General features: G+C 47.6%; 1 protein-coding gene across 12 annotated transcripts in view; it reads right to left on the reverse strand.

Moving 5' to 3' along the window:
* The window catches only part of LOC310884871 (dual specificity testis-specific protein kinase 2-like), a 93440-nt gene that overhangs the window by 50012 nt on the left and 28988 nt on the right, over positions 1-14440 (reverse strand). For 5 of the 12 annotated variants that reach the window (XM_083807324.1, XM_083807328.1, XM_083807325.1 and 2 more), the window contains 3 exons: positions 13251-13424; positions 12585-12668; positions 11146-11232 (listed from right to left, as the gene is read on the reverse strand). In XM_083807324.1, the coding sequence (XP_083663450.1) occupies positions 11146-11232; positions 12585-12668; positions 13251-13424 (345 nt within the window). Of the gene's footprint in view, positions 1-4701; positions 5443-8849; positions 9626-11145; positions 11233-12584; positions 12669-13250; positions 13425-14440 lie in introns of those variants that run through there. The other 7 variants (XR_014574437.1, XR_014574438.1, XR_014574439.1 and 4 more) reach the window with 4 other exon arrangements.

Raw genomic sequence — 14440 nt, forward strand, 5'->3', positions numbered from 1 at the left:
AGAGCTGAATACAAGACAGTCTGTCCAGTAATGTGTGTAGTACTAAGACACTACAATAGTCCCAAGTTAAACCTCGCACAAGTGGCCAGCAGGTGCCAGTATCTTCCATTTCATTTTCTTTCAAGTAGCATTTGAAAACAGGCTACCCAGGGGCAGATGGAAACAGCTTATCCATAATTTGACTATTAGCAGAACAAGTTAAATAACATGTCTTGTTCTTTGACTCCTACCCCTATAGATGATGAGTGAAAGGGGACCCTAGTGCTAAATTTGCACTGCAGGGACAAATCAGTCGGTGGAACCAGAGTATTTATTTGTGTTATGTTCCTAAAGGTTACAGGTTTGTTGTGCTACTTAGTGCACAAATGTGTAGCAAGGTAATACTTACAACATTGGTAAGCCTTAAAACATTGAGTCCAAACCTTGTGAGTGTGGGAAAAGTGAAGAGGCCGCTCACCCAGCACATGGGTGACATGCTGAGAAATAAATCTGAGGTTTTGCACATCCCTGTACATTAGGTCCTCTCCCTGCTCACTCCTCTTTTTTAGGTACATGACAAAGTGCATGTCTGAGCAGAGAACGCACTGAATTTCCCATAGTCACTTCCCTATCTCCAGAGGCTCAGTTATGTTTTTCTCTTATTCCCAGTGATATATGTGCCCTCATCAGGAGCAGGACCAACATCCTACAGCATCCAGTTCTGTCTGACCAGATCAGCCACCAATGTTGCTGTCCAGGAGCAGTCTCTCAGAGAAGCCCATAGCACTGCCACAGACAACACTGAGAACCACAAGCTCCTTTGTGGAGACATGAACTGATGCCGACACCCGCTATTTTAACCTAGCTAAAAGTGCTGAATCCCCATTCTCTGGTCCCCCAATACGTTTTCCTCTTATTACACAGAAACCTTCAATATTTAAATTTCAGCTCTGAAGGACACACAGGTTAGTAGGTTTAAGAGCACACCACGAACAGTCTACCCAAGTCCATCTGGTTGGTTTTCCTACACCTTCACTTGGTGAAGTGAATATTTCCATAGAGGAAATACTCAGGTATTTATTTGGGGGGGGGGGGGGGGCGGGGCATGTGACAAGCCATCACCAGTGTTGGGTGAGGTAGTTGGTACCTGTCTGGAGAGTGAGATTCTCCTGCATCCCCTAAGCTAATGCAGTAGGCTAGCACTGCATCCCCTCCAGCATGAGCCACAACCTCTGCAAGGCAGGAAAATGCTCTCTGTTGATACAGGCATGTGGGGAGTGGGAGTCGCCATGTGGGAGTGGGTCACAGACATCAGCCAGGAAGAACTGAAGCACTAGGATTCATGATATGTCTCCCTGGAGAGACATGTGCCATGTCCCCAGACACGCTAGTCCACTTGGACTCCCTTTGTAGCTAGTTGGGACTACTGGCAATGATGCAGTCTGGGATGCAAGTGACCCTAAAGAAGATGCCTAGCAAATGTGCTGGTGCATGGAGCTGGGGGGGGAGGAAGATATTGTTAGGAAAAAGAAATGGACCTGGAGTGAGTACACCACTGCTATAACTGGAAACAGAGGAATGACATCTACCCCTACAGGGTCTCCAAGATCCATCTCTGCTAACTGCCACAACTACCAGCCCAGAGCTCCCATCTTGACTCATGGAAAGGTTCTCAGTCCTCCATCAGCTCTTACACCTGACCAGTGAGGGAAAAAGCAGAGAAGAGACTTGAGACATCCTAAAGGACATGCCCTAAAGGAATATGCTCCCCAAACTGTCAGGATACCATCTAGTCCCTCTTGTTTGACATCTTCTTGACAAGGTTCTCCCCAGAAGAAAAGCAGAATGGCCCCCGTTGATCAGTGACTGATACTGGCTACTGCTCATCTGAGCTTTTCTTCCATGTCCTGAAAAGCTTATGAATCAGGCTTGCATCTTTTGTTTCAAAACCCTCCTCTTCTCCTACACTTACAACCCAGAAGGCCAACTGCATCCTGGGCTGCATCAAGAGAGGAGAGGCCAGCAGGTCAAGGGAGGTGACTGTGCCCCTCTACTCTACACTTGTGAGGCCCCACTTGGAGTACTGTGTTCAGGTGTGTAGCCCCCAGCACAAGAAGGATATGGAGATGTTAGAGTGGGTCCAGAGGAGGGCCACAAAGATGATCAAGGGGCTGGAGCATCTCTCCTATGAAGAAAGGCTGAGAGAGCTGGGGCTGTTCAGCCCACAGAAGAGAAGGCTCCGGGGAGACCTCATGGCAGATTTTCAGTACTTAAAGGGGTCTTATAAAAAGGATGGAGAAGGACTCTTTACTCGGGCGGATAATGATAGGACAAGGTGGAATGGTTTTAAACAAAAAGAGGGGAGATTTGGATTAGAGGTTAAGAAGGAAATTTTTCACTCAGAGGGTGGTGAGGCACTGGAACAGGTTGCCAAGAGAAGTTGTGGATGCCCCATCCCTGGAGGTGTTCGAGACCAGGTTACATGAGGCTCTGAGCAACCTGATGTAGTGGATGGCATCCCTGCCTACGGCAGGGGGCTTGGAACTAGATGATCTTTGAGGTCCCTTCCAACCCAGGCCATTCTATGATTCTATGAAAGGAAAAGCAGCCCCCCAGCCAGATCAGGGCTGCTTCCAGTGATACCCTCATGCTTTGTCTGGGACATAGAAAGACCCAGCAGGCCAAGCCACCCATGGGATTACTGCCAGCCTCCAAGGGCTCCACAGCAGCTTTTTCCAAGGAAGAACACAGCAGTTTTGCCATGTGCAAGTGCCCAAAGATTTCACAGCTTGTAAGAATTGAAGTTGTGTTTTTGCAGTGGAAAAATCCACTAACCTTGCACATTCAAAAGTGATTGTACAGGCATAACAATGGCATAACAGTGGGGGTATGTTAAGCAGAGAAGGGGACAGTGGAAGGTCCCATTGTACCAAAATAAGCAGGATGGCTAAGAAAAACAAGACAAGCAGTTGCAGAATCAGAAAAAAATAATAATAATAATAATCATGGGCCCCTCCAGTTACGAGAGAAGAAGAAATAAAGGGGAAAAGGAGAAATTAAAGGTCGGTCAAATAAAATTTTACATATATGGTATAGCAACAAGCGCCAAGTAGGTTGTGAACCTGTAGTACTCAGCCAATGAGGAAACAGGGAAGGACTCAAGCATCTGGTAATAGGGGATATAAGGTTATGATACGCTCCTGCTTGCAGGATGCCCACCATTGCAATCACAAATAGAATTGTTACTTCACTGAAATCCTCGCCTGAGCCCGTGTTATTGGCTGCAGATTGTTTCTCACAAACTGAGGGCTCATCCAGGATCCAGTTGCGTTCTGGGGACACCCGTTACCACCACAGCAGGAAGGCATGCCCTGCTGATTTCAGTGGTCATGTGCATTGGTGACAGTGGTTCTGCAGAGAGCTGACAAAGGAACCGAGACTGGTTAAGAAGGCAGGATCAGTGAAGAACTAGGGAAGAAATGAAGGTAGGCACTCCGGTTTCAAGAATTTACCCAGTAACTCTGTGCACAGACCAAGATAAGAAATACTAAGTATTGCCCTGGGAGTCAGGTAGGACTCTTGTGTGAAGTGTGATTGAGACACACTTTAGTAGGAAGCAAGTGTGGAGTCCCAATCTGCGGTTCTGTAGCTCCACAAGAGGCGCAGCCAGAGATGGACGAAGCAAGAGGTAAAAGGGAGAAAGGAAGAGTCTTGGGAAAATCTGGTGTACAATACCCCCCTGCATGGTAAAGTGCTTGGCAGTACGCCAGAGAATCTACTAAACCCATAAGTGTACGGTACCCTGTGTATGGTAAAGTGCTTGGCAGTACACTCCCATTTTCTAGAACTGGAACGTTAGTGTGTGGTGCCCTGCAGGAGGAAAAATTTCTGTAGCAGCACACTGGCAAGGGCTAAGAAAAATGGGAAATAAGTGTTCCAGGGGACAGGGAGATATCCCTGGGGCAGTGCCTGACAGTCCTTCAGGAAGAATGATAAGAAATTGGAAAAATAATCCCAAAATTAGAGGAAATTATAAAAAAGAAAATGATTAAATACTGCGTATTAATCTGGACAAAGGAACCAATTAAGTAAACAGCCGTATTTTGGCCAAAATATGGGTCTGGTGAAAATTCAGGCTTTAAATTTATATGTAAACAATAAGATTCCTTTTTCCAAGGAGGAGTCAAGTTATGCTGCTTGCTGGGTGCAGGGGATAAGTCAGTTTTTATTGAAAAGGAGTAGGACCAGGAGAAAGAGGAGTCAGAGGAAAGGACAGGTAGATAGGAACCCTTGGATAATTTACCCTGTCCCTATAATCCTAAAATTGCATCGGCGGCAGCAGCAGCCACTCCAGGAAGGGAGACAGGAACTGCAATTAACACTTCCTTCCCTACAGAAGGAGCGCACTCTAGGCTCTGGCAAGAATTAGAACAATGTAGAAGATATATTGATAATTTCCCATTCCCTGATACTAACAGTACTAACACTCCTATGTATCCTCTTAGGGAGGTACCAGTGAGGCAAGCACAGAAGTGAATTCCGCCCCCCCCCCCCCCCCCAGCAGAGAGGTTAGAATTTTTAAAAAGGAAATAAAGTCTTTAATTGAGGACCCTATAGGATTAGAGCAGTTAGATCAGTTTCTAAGGCCTAATCTGTATTCCTGGGGGGGAAATGATGTCAATCTTGAGTATATTATTCACTGGAGAAGAGGGGGAGGGGAATGATTATCCAGAGTGGAAGAAGGAGGAGAGATTGTTTGCTGTTATAAATTCAAAACAGGGGAATCAGGACTTCTCAGAAAGCTAGTCCCACTGAGAGCCCCTGATAAATGTAAAGGGTTCAAGGGTTGAGATATGGACAGCAAGATCACTCTACAATTATCGTCACAGGCAAAACAGACTTAGCATAGGGAGATTAATAAAATTTATTACCTATTGTTGATGGGCTGGAGCAGTGAGAAACAAAGAAATAAACTGGGGGCTGGGGGCACCTTCCCCCATTGACCCTACTCCACCTCCTCCCTGCCCTGAGTAGTGCAGGGGGCAGGCACGAGTGAGGGCTGCAGTCAACCCGCATGTGGTGCTTCGTTTCTACCACTCCTTCACAGCCACTCTCTTCCCTGGTCCAGTGCAGGGTCCCTCCTGCAGGATGCTGTCCTTCCTGCAGGATGCAGTCCAGGAAGTTCCTGCAGAGCACTGATGATAACTTTTTGACACAGGTGGTCGAGGAGCCAACAAGGACAGGAGAGGTGTGCTGCTGGATCTTGTCCTTACAAACAGAGAAGGGCTGGTTGGAGATTTGAAGGTTGGGGGCAGCCTTGGCTGCCGTAACCATGAGATAGTGGAGTTCAGGATACTGTGAGAAGGAAGCAGGGCAAGAAGTAGGATTGCAGCCCTGGACTTCAGGAAAGCTAACTTTGGCCTCTTCAGGGACCTACTTGGAGGAATCCCATGGGTCAGGGCCCTAGAAGGAAAGGGGGTCCAAGGGAGCTGGTTAGTATTTAAACATCACTTCCTCCGAGCTCAGGATCTATGTATTCCTATGAACAAAAAAAGCAAGCAAAGGGGGCAGGAGAGCTGCTTGGATGAGCAAGGAGCTCCTGGAAGGACTCAAATGGAAGAAGAAAGTATACAGAACGTGGAAAAGGGGACAGGCCACTTGGGAAGAATATAGGGACATTGTCAGAGGATGCAGGGATGTAATAAGGAAAGCCAAGGTCCATCTAGAGTTAAATATGGTAAAGGGTGTCAAGGACAACAAGAAGAAGAACATATATATCAATAGCAGAAGTAAGACTAAGGAAAATGTGAGACTGCTGCTTAATGAGGTGGGTGCTCTGGTGACAAAGGATACAGAGAAGGCAGAAGTACTGAATGCCTTCTTTACTTCAGTCTTCACTGCTAAGACCAGCCCTCAGGCATCTCTGATCCTAGAGACAAGAGAGGAAGTCTGGAGAAAGGAAGACTTCCCCTTGGTCAAAGAGGAGCAGGTCAGAGACCTCTTAGGCAAACTGACACCCACAAATCTGTGGGCCCAGACAGGACGCATTCACGAGTGCTGAGGGAGCTGGTGGATGTTACTGCTAACCCAACATCTTTGAAAGGTCTTGGAGAACAGGAGAGATGCCTGAGGACTGAAAGTAAGCCCATGTCACCTGAGTCTTCAAAAAGGGCAAGAAGGACCCAGGAAACAAACAGCTGGTCAGCCTCACCTCCATCCCTGGAAAGGTGATGGAATCAATCATCCCAGAGATCATCTCCACGCACATGGAGCAGAAGGTGATCAGGAGTAGTCAGCATGGATTCAGCAAGGGGAAATCATGCTTAACCAATCTGGTAGCCTTATACAATGGGATGGCTGGCTGGGTAGATGAGGGGAGAGAGCGGATGTTGTCTACCTTGACTTCAGCAAGGCATCGACACTGTCTCCTCATAGGCAAGCTCAACAAGTGTGGGATAGATGAATGGCCAGAGGTGGAATGAGAACTGTCTGGATGGCAAAGCACAGAGGGTTGTGCTCAGCAACACAGTCTAGTTGGAGGCCTGTAGCTACAGGTGTCTCCCAGGGGTCAGTACTGGCTCCAGTGTTGTTCAACTTTTTCATCAATGACCTGGATGATGCAACAGAGTGCACCCTCAGCAAGTTTGCTAAGGACACAAAACTGTGAGGAGTGGCTGATACCCCAGAGGGCTGTGCTGCCATTCAGAGGGGCCTGGGCACGCTGGAGCACTGGACAACGTGGAACCTCATGAAGTTCAACAAAGGCAAATGCTGAGCCCTACACCTAGGGAGGAATAACCCCATGCACCAGTACAGGTTGGGGGCTGACCTGCTGGAAAGCAGCTCTGAGGGGTAGGACCTGGGATTCCTGCTGGACAGCAGGTTAACCGTGAGCCAGCAATGTGCCCTTGTGGCCAAGAAGGCCGACGGTATCCTGGAGTGCATTCAGAAGAGTGTTGCCAGCAGGTCAAGGGGGGGGATCCTGCCCCTCTACTCAGCCCTGGTGAGGCCTCACCTGGAGTACTGTGCCCAGTTCTGGGCTCCCCAGTACAAGAGGGACATAGAGCTCCTGGAGTGAGTCCCGCGGAGAGCTACAAAGATGACGAGGGGACTGGAGCACCTGTCCTACAAGGACAGGCTGAGAGAACTGGGCCTGCTTAGCTTGGAGAAGAAAAGACTGAGAGGGAATCTTATCAATGTCTATAAATATCTGAAAGGAGGGTGTCAAGAGGATGGGGCCAGACTCTTTACCGTGGTGCCCAGCGACAGGACAAGAGGCATCAGGCACAAACTGAAACACAAGAAGCTCCAGCTGAATAGGAGAAAATATTTCTTTACTGTAAGGGTGACAGAACACTGGAGTAGGTTGCCCAGAGAGGTTATGGAGTCTCCTTTGGAGATAATCCAAACCTGCCTCTATGTGATCCTGTGTACAGTGTGCTAGGTGGCCCTGCATGACAGGGGAGTTGGACTAGATGATCTCCAGAGTTCCCTTCCAACCTCAACCATTCTGTGATTATGTCCATCCCTTGGTAGCCAAATACACACCCTGTGATTTCTGTCCCACCACTTTGCTGCAATGATGGTGTTGTCTGGCTGTCACTGAAGATGCACAAGTACATACATAAAGTTTGTGCTGCCTTTGCAGCCCTTTTCATTTAGGGGTCCAAAGCCCCCAAACTGGTGCAAGTCAAAAAGTAGCCACTCTGCCTTCCTCCAAGTTGAAAAACTTCCTTTATTTTCAGTCTTCTACTTCTCAAGGCTTTGCTCCTTGCTGCTAGCAGTATGAAGCTGGGAGGAAGATTTTTGCTGAGTAGTTTTACTGTTGAGCAGGAGGTTTCTTCTGCACAGATGTCAACAGCATGATGGCAGCTCTGGGGAATGAGAATTTCTCTGGACATGTGGCTGAGACAATGATTCTGGTGCCATTCAGTGCATTTCATGTCAGGTCCTGATCATAAGGAAATCCCTAGGGAAAATGCACCACTCCTCCACAACATCTCTGTCCTGGCACACTAGTGACACTCCCTTGTACAAGCACCACAACACAGAGATGTTGGGCCATATGTGACACCAAATTCTACTTCAAGAGCTTGAGATGAGACTCACATGTAGGTCTATACCACTATGTGAGAGCACATCATTCCTCCCACAAGGCTGAAAGCTCCATTGGGTTATACACTATACAATTACTTTCTCATGGACAAATGAAGGATCCTTGCTCCAAGAGCTTACGGTCTACAAGAAGAGAGCCACTGCTCCACCACTATACAGGCAATATGCCTATTTACACTCACAAAAATTTTGGTCCTAGTAGAACCTGTCTTTCACGATGATGGTGCAGCCATCGGCTGATCTGGAGACATGAACTTGTCTGCTCAACTCTCTCTCTTAATTTGCAGTGCCAGACCATTTCTTGCCATTATTCTTCCCAGCTCTGGTTTGGATCTGCAGACCTAGCAACCTTCCTCCAGCCCACAGAAGAAAACACAGAAGAAAGTACCAAAAGAAAATCCTTTCATGGCTGCATGAGCCCTGGGGCCTGCAAGGGTGTCTAACCGCTGGAGAGACAATGGGATGCTCGACCAGGCAGAGGAATAGGTGAGATACTGCATAATGCCAGACCCAACTCTCCCCTGCTTTGGCCTCACAAGCTGTTGGCACTGTGCTTGTCACCATGTATTTGCAACAGGATGAGAGGTGGGGAGGCAGACTCCTGAACCCAGACTCCCATCTCTGAACCCAGACTGAGGACAGTGGGGAGAAATCCAGACTGCTACAATACTGGGACAACTCTGACGTGGCATGTGCCTGACAAAGCTTTTATGATAGGAGATATTAATTGGTTAATTCATATCTTGAGGAGGCACACCCTACCCATTGCCTCGGCCCGGTGCAGGTGAGCACCCTGTGGATAGTCCCAGCACTCCAAAACTTTGCCTGATACTGATGCATCCTGTGTACAATGTCAAGGAACCTAGTCAGAGATTTAGAACGTACCTGTCCTTGCAAGGCTACCAGATGGGTGTTGTAAGGCTTTGAAATATAAGGCAACCCTGAGGCTCACTGAGTGTGTCAAAGCCCTACTCCTTCACACCACAAGGACCACAGCCTCCATAGAGGAGATTCCCCAAGGCCAGAGGGGATATGGAAGGGGAAGACCCTGAGTCCAGGGGACACGTGGAAGCAGGAGAGAACTACATTTCTGTTGGGTATTTGGAAAGCATCTGCAAGGGAGTTCAGGTCCCTGACCTGCCCCTCCAGGATCATGTGCTTTTAACAAGCAAATGAACAAAAGCTGCTTGAGTCTGAATTACATCTGTTAAAAACCTACCTAAGAAATATATACCCTTGATAAATCCCTTCTCCATTTTTAACCACTTTTTCCAACCCAGAAATTAGAGACTGAGACTATGATTAAATAAATACCAGTGTGTCACTTGGCTGTTCCCTTTCCCACCTTCCTTCTTCACTCCTGACCCTCCAAGACAGTTGATTTACAGTTTGTGCAATACTCCACCAGGCCTTGCAGGAGGCCCACAGCTCAGCCCAAAAGCTGATTTTCCCTCCTAGGCTCCAGGCTCTCTGCAACATCCTCCAACTCATCCAGGATTTCGGAGAAAGATGGCCTCTTAAACGCTTCCACCTGGAACGAGAAGGGAGAGGCTGAAGATGACACCCTGGACAGGAAAGTGGGTGCTGTGCAGCAGCTCTCCTGGGTCCCCCATGGCTGAGCAATGACATTCATCCATCATCAGCACTGGCCTGGGCTATGCACCTGCCAGCAGAGCTTTCTGGCATTACTGCACAGTGATCCAGGCACAGACTGCTGCAAACGAGCAGCCACAAGACAGATCCCAAGGCACAGTACAGCACAAGCAAAGACAGCAAGATGCTGAAGTCATGGTGTGTCAGGCCAGGTTTCAACAGGGTGCGGGAACTGTTCATCCCAAAGCCAACCTGAACAGTGCAGGGCCAGGGGTTGTGCACGGGAAAGACTGGAGATAGGTGTCAGGAGGGAGATGTCTCATTCCCTGGGCTTTTTCATGATAGTTGGAATCTGTCTTGTCTCCCTGACACAGGTCATTGTCAGTGGGCTGTGATCCTCCCGTCCTCCCAGTGCCATTGGCGTATCCTCAGAGTTAGGGTTTGTCCCTTTTCCTTTTGAAGGGCAGAGAGGTCCAGGCCCCCCTCCTTCTCTTACAGGAGAGAGTATACCTCACACCCTGCTTGGAGAACCCACAGTTTCTTCCACAAATGCAAGGGCTGCCAAGGAACACAGCCTGGGGCACTCGGGCACCTCCAGCCCAGGCCCCCACTGTGCCATCCTGAGGCTGCCCTTGTGCCTGGCCCTGGGGAAGCCAACCCGCACCAGAACCTGCCCAAACCTGCACATTGCACAAAAGCAAATAACAGCCCCAAGAGCCATTTCTGGCACACGCACATTATCAATCAATTTGCATTAGGAAACTGTGATACAATATCAGAACACATACAAACCAAAGCAAGTTGTTCATGTGAATTACTCCTCTGATCCAGGGCGAGTCATTCACGTGTCCTTGGGACTCGTGCTAGAATTATTTCCATTTGCTGCCTTGAGCAACAAATTGAGTTGCATTACGATCACCTAGTTTCTCCTGATTATTGCCTTTTTTTTTTCTCCTTCCTTTCAAAGATAAACTTGAATCCTTTCTTTCTACTTTGCATCCTGAGGCAGCACAGGGAGGTCCCCCAGCTTTCACCTTTACCTTTTATGCCAAAGCAACACAGGTTGGAGAAATTTGCTCTGATGATACCTGCAATGCTGGTAATGGTGAGGCAGTGCCTTCCAGAGAGAATCAGCTAGGTGTCTCTGCCTGCAGTCTGGCTAAGTGGGGATCAGACATAGTCACCAACATGCTTCCCACTTTGGGGTTGATATACAAGGGAACAGGCAGGACCTTGTGATGTTTTGGGCTGTAATACACAAACCGATCACTTCTCCGAAGTGTTTCTTAGGGCAAAACTATGCAATGGATGAAAGCATACTACTGCTCCAGGAAGACTTCTTCACTTCAGAGCTTAAGTGGCAGAGCCCTGTGTGCTGGCACTGAGAGCATACTCTTACAGAGGTGTGATACAAACCCAAGAAAACCAAGAGAAAAAAAAGTCTAGCAAGAATCTCACCCGACAGCAGCTAGCAGCAAGGTCCATCACCTGCCTGGGGCATTCACTGATCATCCCTTGGAAGGCAGCAACATCCAAGCCGTAATCCTGTTGAGGAAGGGGTAGAGCATGGGTCAACAACCAGCCAGGAAGAGGTTGAGTTGGCCTTGACTACATGCAGTCAGTTATGCAGCCTCCCCAGGAAAACAGGTAAAATAGGTCTCAAGCCCCTCTCTTACTCAAGATGTGTCCTATATATCCTTTGCTTATTGAGATGGGCCTTGTCTGGGTTTTATGCTTTTCTTAGCTGCAAATGCCATCCTCCTTCCACCTCAAAACCACCAGGATAAAAGGGTTTTACAGTAAGAAGCAAGGAAAAAGTAATCAACGCTTGAGCTATGAAGTCCTTTAAAGGCTCTTCACCCTTCTCAAGTTGTTAAAGCAAAAAATGTTCATGGATTAAAGCTGATTAATTAAAGATTAAAATGTTCATGGTTTCCATCACAGCTATTTTAACTATGGCTATGCAAAGGTACCAGCTCTGCCAGGAGGACACAGATGGTAAAAGAGACGTTGAACTAGGAGAACGTTGCAACATCCTTCTGCTTGCTCTGTGCTCTCCCTGAAGTGCAATGTGTCCTCCTGGAAAAGCTCAGAGTAAGGCAACAAGAACCACAAAGGTAGAAAACAGCATGTAGAGCAACCAGCACTGGGTGAGGTGCTGAGCAGTGGTTGCCAAGGACAGAAACTGTAGATTATTTGGTGTTCCAATGACAACCGATTGAGGGGATCCAGCCAGCTGTTTCCATAGCTACAGCTTAGTCCTTTCAGACATCAGAGTCCCTGATACATAATTCTCTTCCATCTTACAAATGGAGATGCAGTTTTAGTTACTGTTCAGTCTTGCAGAAACATCTAATAATCTCTGGTCATTACAGGTTCATTGCTTTTTTCCTGAAGACTGCTTGGAAAGCAGCAATTTGCTATTTCCTGATGGATTTTTCACCCTCATTCTGCAAAAACCTTCCCTTCTCACTTTGTGGAAAGGAATTGTTGCAAATACTGAAAAAAGGCCATGTTTCTAGAGAAGCCCACTGTTTTTACATGAACTGTATATTAACCCTAATGTATCTGAAAATAGAAATTCACAATGAAGTTGTGTTTGACCTGCCACTTCAATACAGAAGCTGAAATGTCAAAGCCAAATGAATTATTGGAATTAAGATCTCTAAACAAAACTGTTGTATCTCATATTGTTGATTTAACAAAAGTTTTCAAACTACAGATGATTCCACTTACACACTGAACATTTTGTCACCAGATTTTCTCAAGAAAAACACTCTGGAGAGAAATCTGAGCGTGCACATATGCCTGTGTGTCAGGTCTGCATGGCCCAGAGAGAAACCACAATCTGGTATCATGGAGAAAACACTGTTAAATTTGGCTGCAAAAATCATTACCTGAGTCCTGGGAAGCACTTCAGGATCAGCTGGTATCCTGCCCAGGATTTCACAAAGGACAATGCCAAAGGAAAACACATCTACCTGCAAGATGAGGAGAGGTAGGACCAAGCATACGTAGAAGAAGCAAAGCATGCAAATGGGAAGTACCGATGACTGGGTTCTTCCATTAGTTAGCCAAGAGCCCATCAAAGGTGTGTTGAAGATGGAGGCAGCAAATCAGTTGTTCTCAGGTGAACTTATGCTTCTGAACCCACCCAGAAACACCATAGCCTCACTTGGGGTTGAGCCTTATCTTTGGGAAACATGGACCCATGCCACACTTCAACGTAGTTGGTGCTTCTACCGTAGCTCTGGCACCCCCCATAGATCCCACAACAGCTTAGGCTGTAACTCTTCCAGCATATTCTTCAGAGAGGCTTCAGTGTGTTCGTCAACAGCAGTAATCCATTTCCCTAAGAGTTTAACTTAACAAGGCCACACATGCAATATCTAAGTTGCTATGCAGAACATTGTTGAACAAAGGTCCAGATAGCAGAGCTACGTTTCCTAGGGAGGGAGGGAGGGAAAGGCTTTTCTGCTGTTGGAACATGTCACCAGCAGACATCCCTCATTCTTGCTCAGGACCTCTGATGATGAACAAGGAGCTGGTAAGCACTGCCATACCTTCCGGTCATAGGGCTCTCCCCGCAGCATCTCAGGAGCCATCCAGAAAGCAGAGCCCACCAGAGAAAGCTTCCTCTCCACATCCTTCACAGGCAGCTCCACCACCTCTCTGGCCAGCCCAAAGTCAGTCACCAGTGCCTCACGGCCCCGTGGCGTCACTCGAATGAGGCAGTTCTGAAAGGAGGCCATGGGGGGTAAAACATGAGATGCCCAACAAGGAAAAGCCTGCACACTTCACTGTGCAGCACCTCACTGGCCCTCAGCCCCTGCCATTACTGGCTCTCCTCTCACCAGAGGCCTGCATCCTGGCAGCACACATTGACCACATCTGAAGCCAGAAAAAGTCCTTTGAAGTAGCAGTTCCCTAGCCTGTGTCCATTGGAGGCTTTTGGTTCACCATCCATCCCATGCCCAGAACTGTCAGGAGCCCTCACCATGCAGCCCTGCTTGCTCATCACCACTGTGCCTCAGCCTACCTCCTGATACAGCCTTCCCGGACTCAGTGCTGGCACTCCATCCTAACTAACCTGAACGGAGATCTGCAAAGTTACCTGATATGAACACAACGATCCACATCCTTTCATCTGAAAGAGACCTAGAAATGTGCACATCAGCCTTGTTCACTGTTCAGTCAAAGGCAGGCAGATCAGTCACAGCCCTTCTCGCTGCCCAGGGTTGTACGTCCCTAACAGTGTTTTCTGGAGGAATTTCTACAAAATTATCTTACAGATTCTCAGAAACCCCAGTGGTTTCAACCTGTTCAGTTCCCCAGGATTTCCTCTTGGCATCTGCTCCCAAAGAGCTAGCAGAAACTATGAATATCTTCTCCAGATGGTTCTCACGGACAACTAGAAATCAAGTAAACATAATATACACTTCTCTCCTGTATCTTCAGCCATCATCACAGCAGATTTCCCAGGTCTCTCCTGGGAAGTATTAACTTTTTTCCAGGGCTGAACCTCCATAGTGAGACAGAAAGGACAGGCAGGAACCTGCAACACTCACTAACTTTCCACAAGCATATCCCAAACTCATCAGTTATCACCAAACAGGAAATTGCATCTCAACTGACTTCAGAGCACACGTGCCACGAAATCCATCATCAGAATGAAACAGACTCGTGCCTTGTCCTCCCATGTAGTTTGTGATTTCCCAGTTAGGAACTGAGCCAACCAAACAGCCTGAGACTA

Source organism: Anser anser (assembly GCF_964211835.1).
Source record: "Anser anser genome assembly, chromosome: 21".
NCBI classification, from domain to species: domain Eukaryota; kingdom Metazoa; phylum Chordata; class Aves; order Anseriformes; family Anatidae; genus Anser; species Anser anser.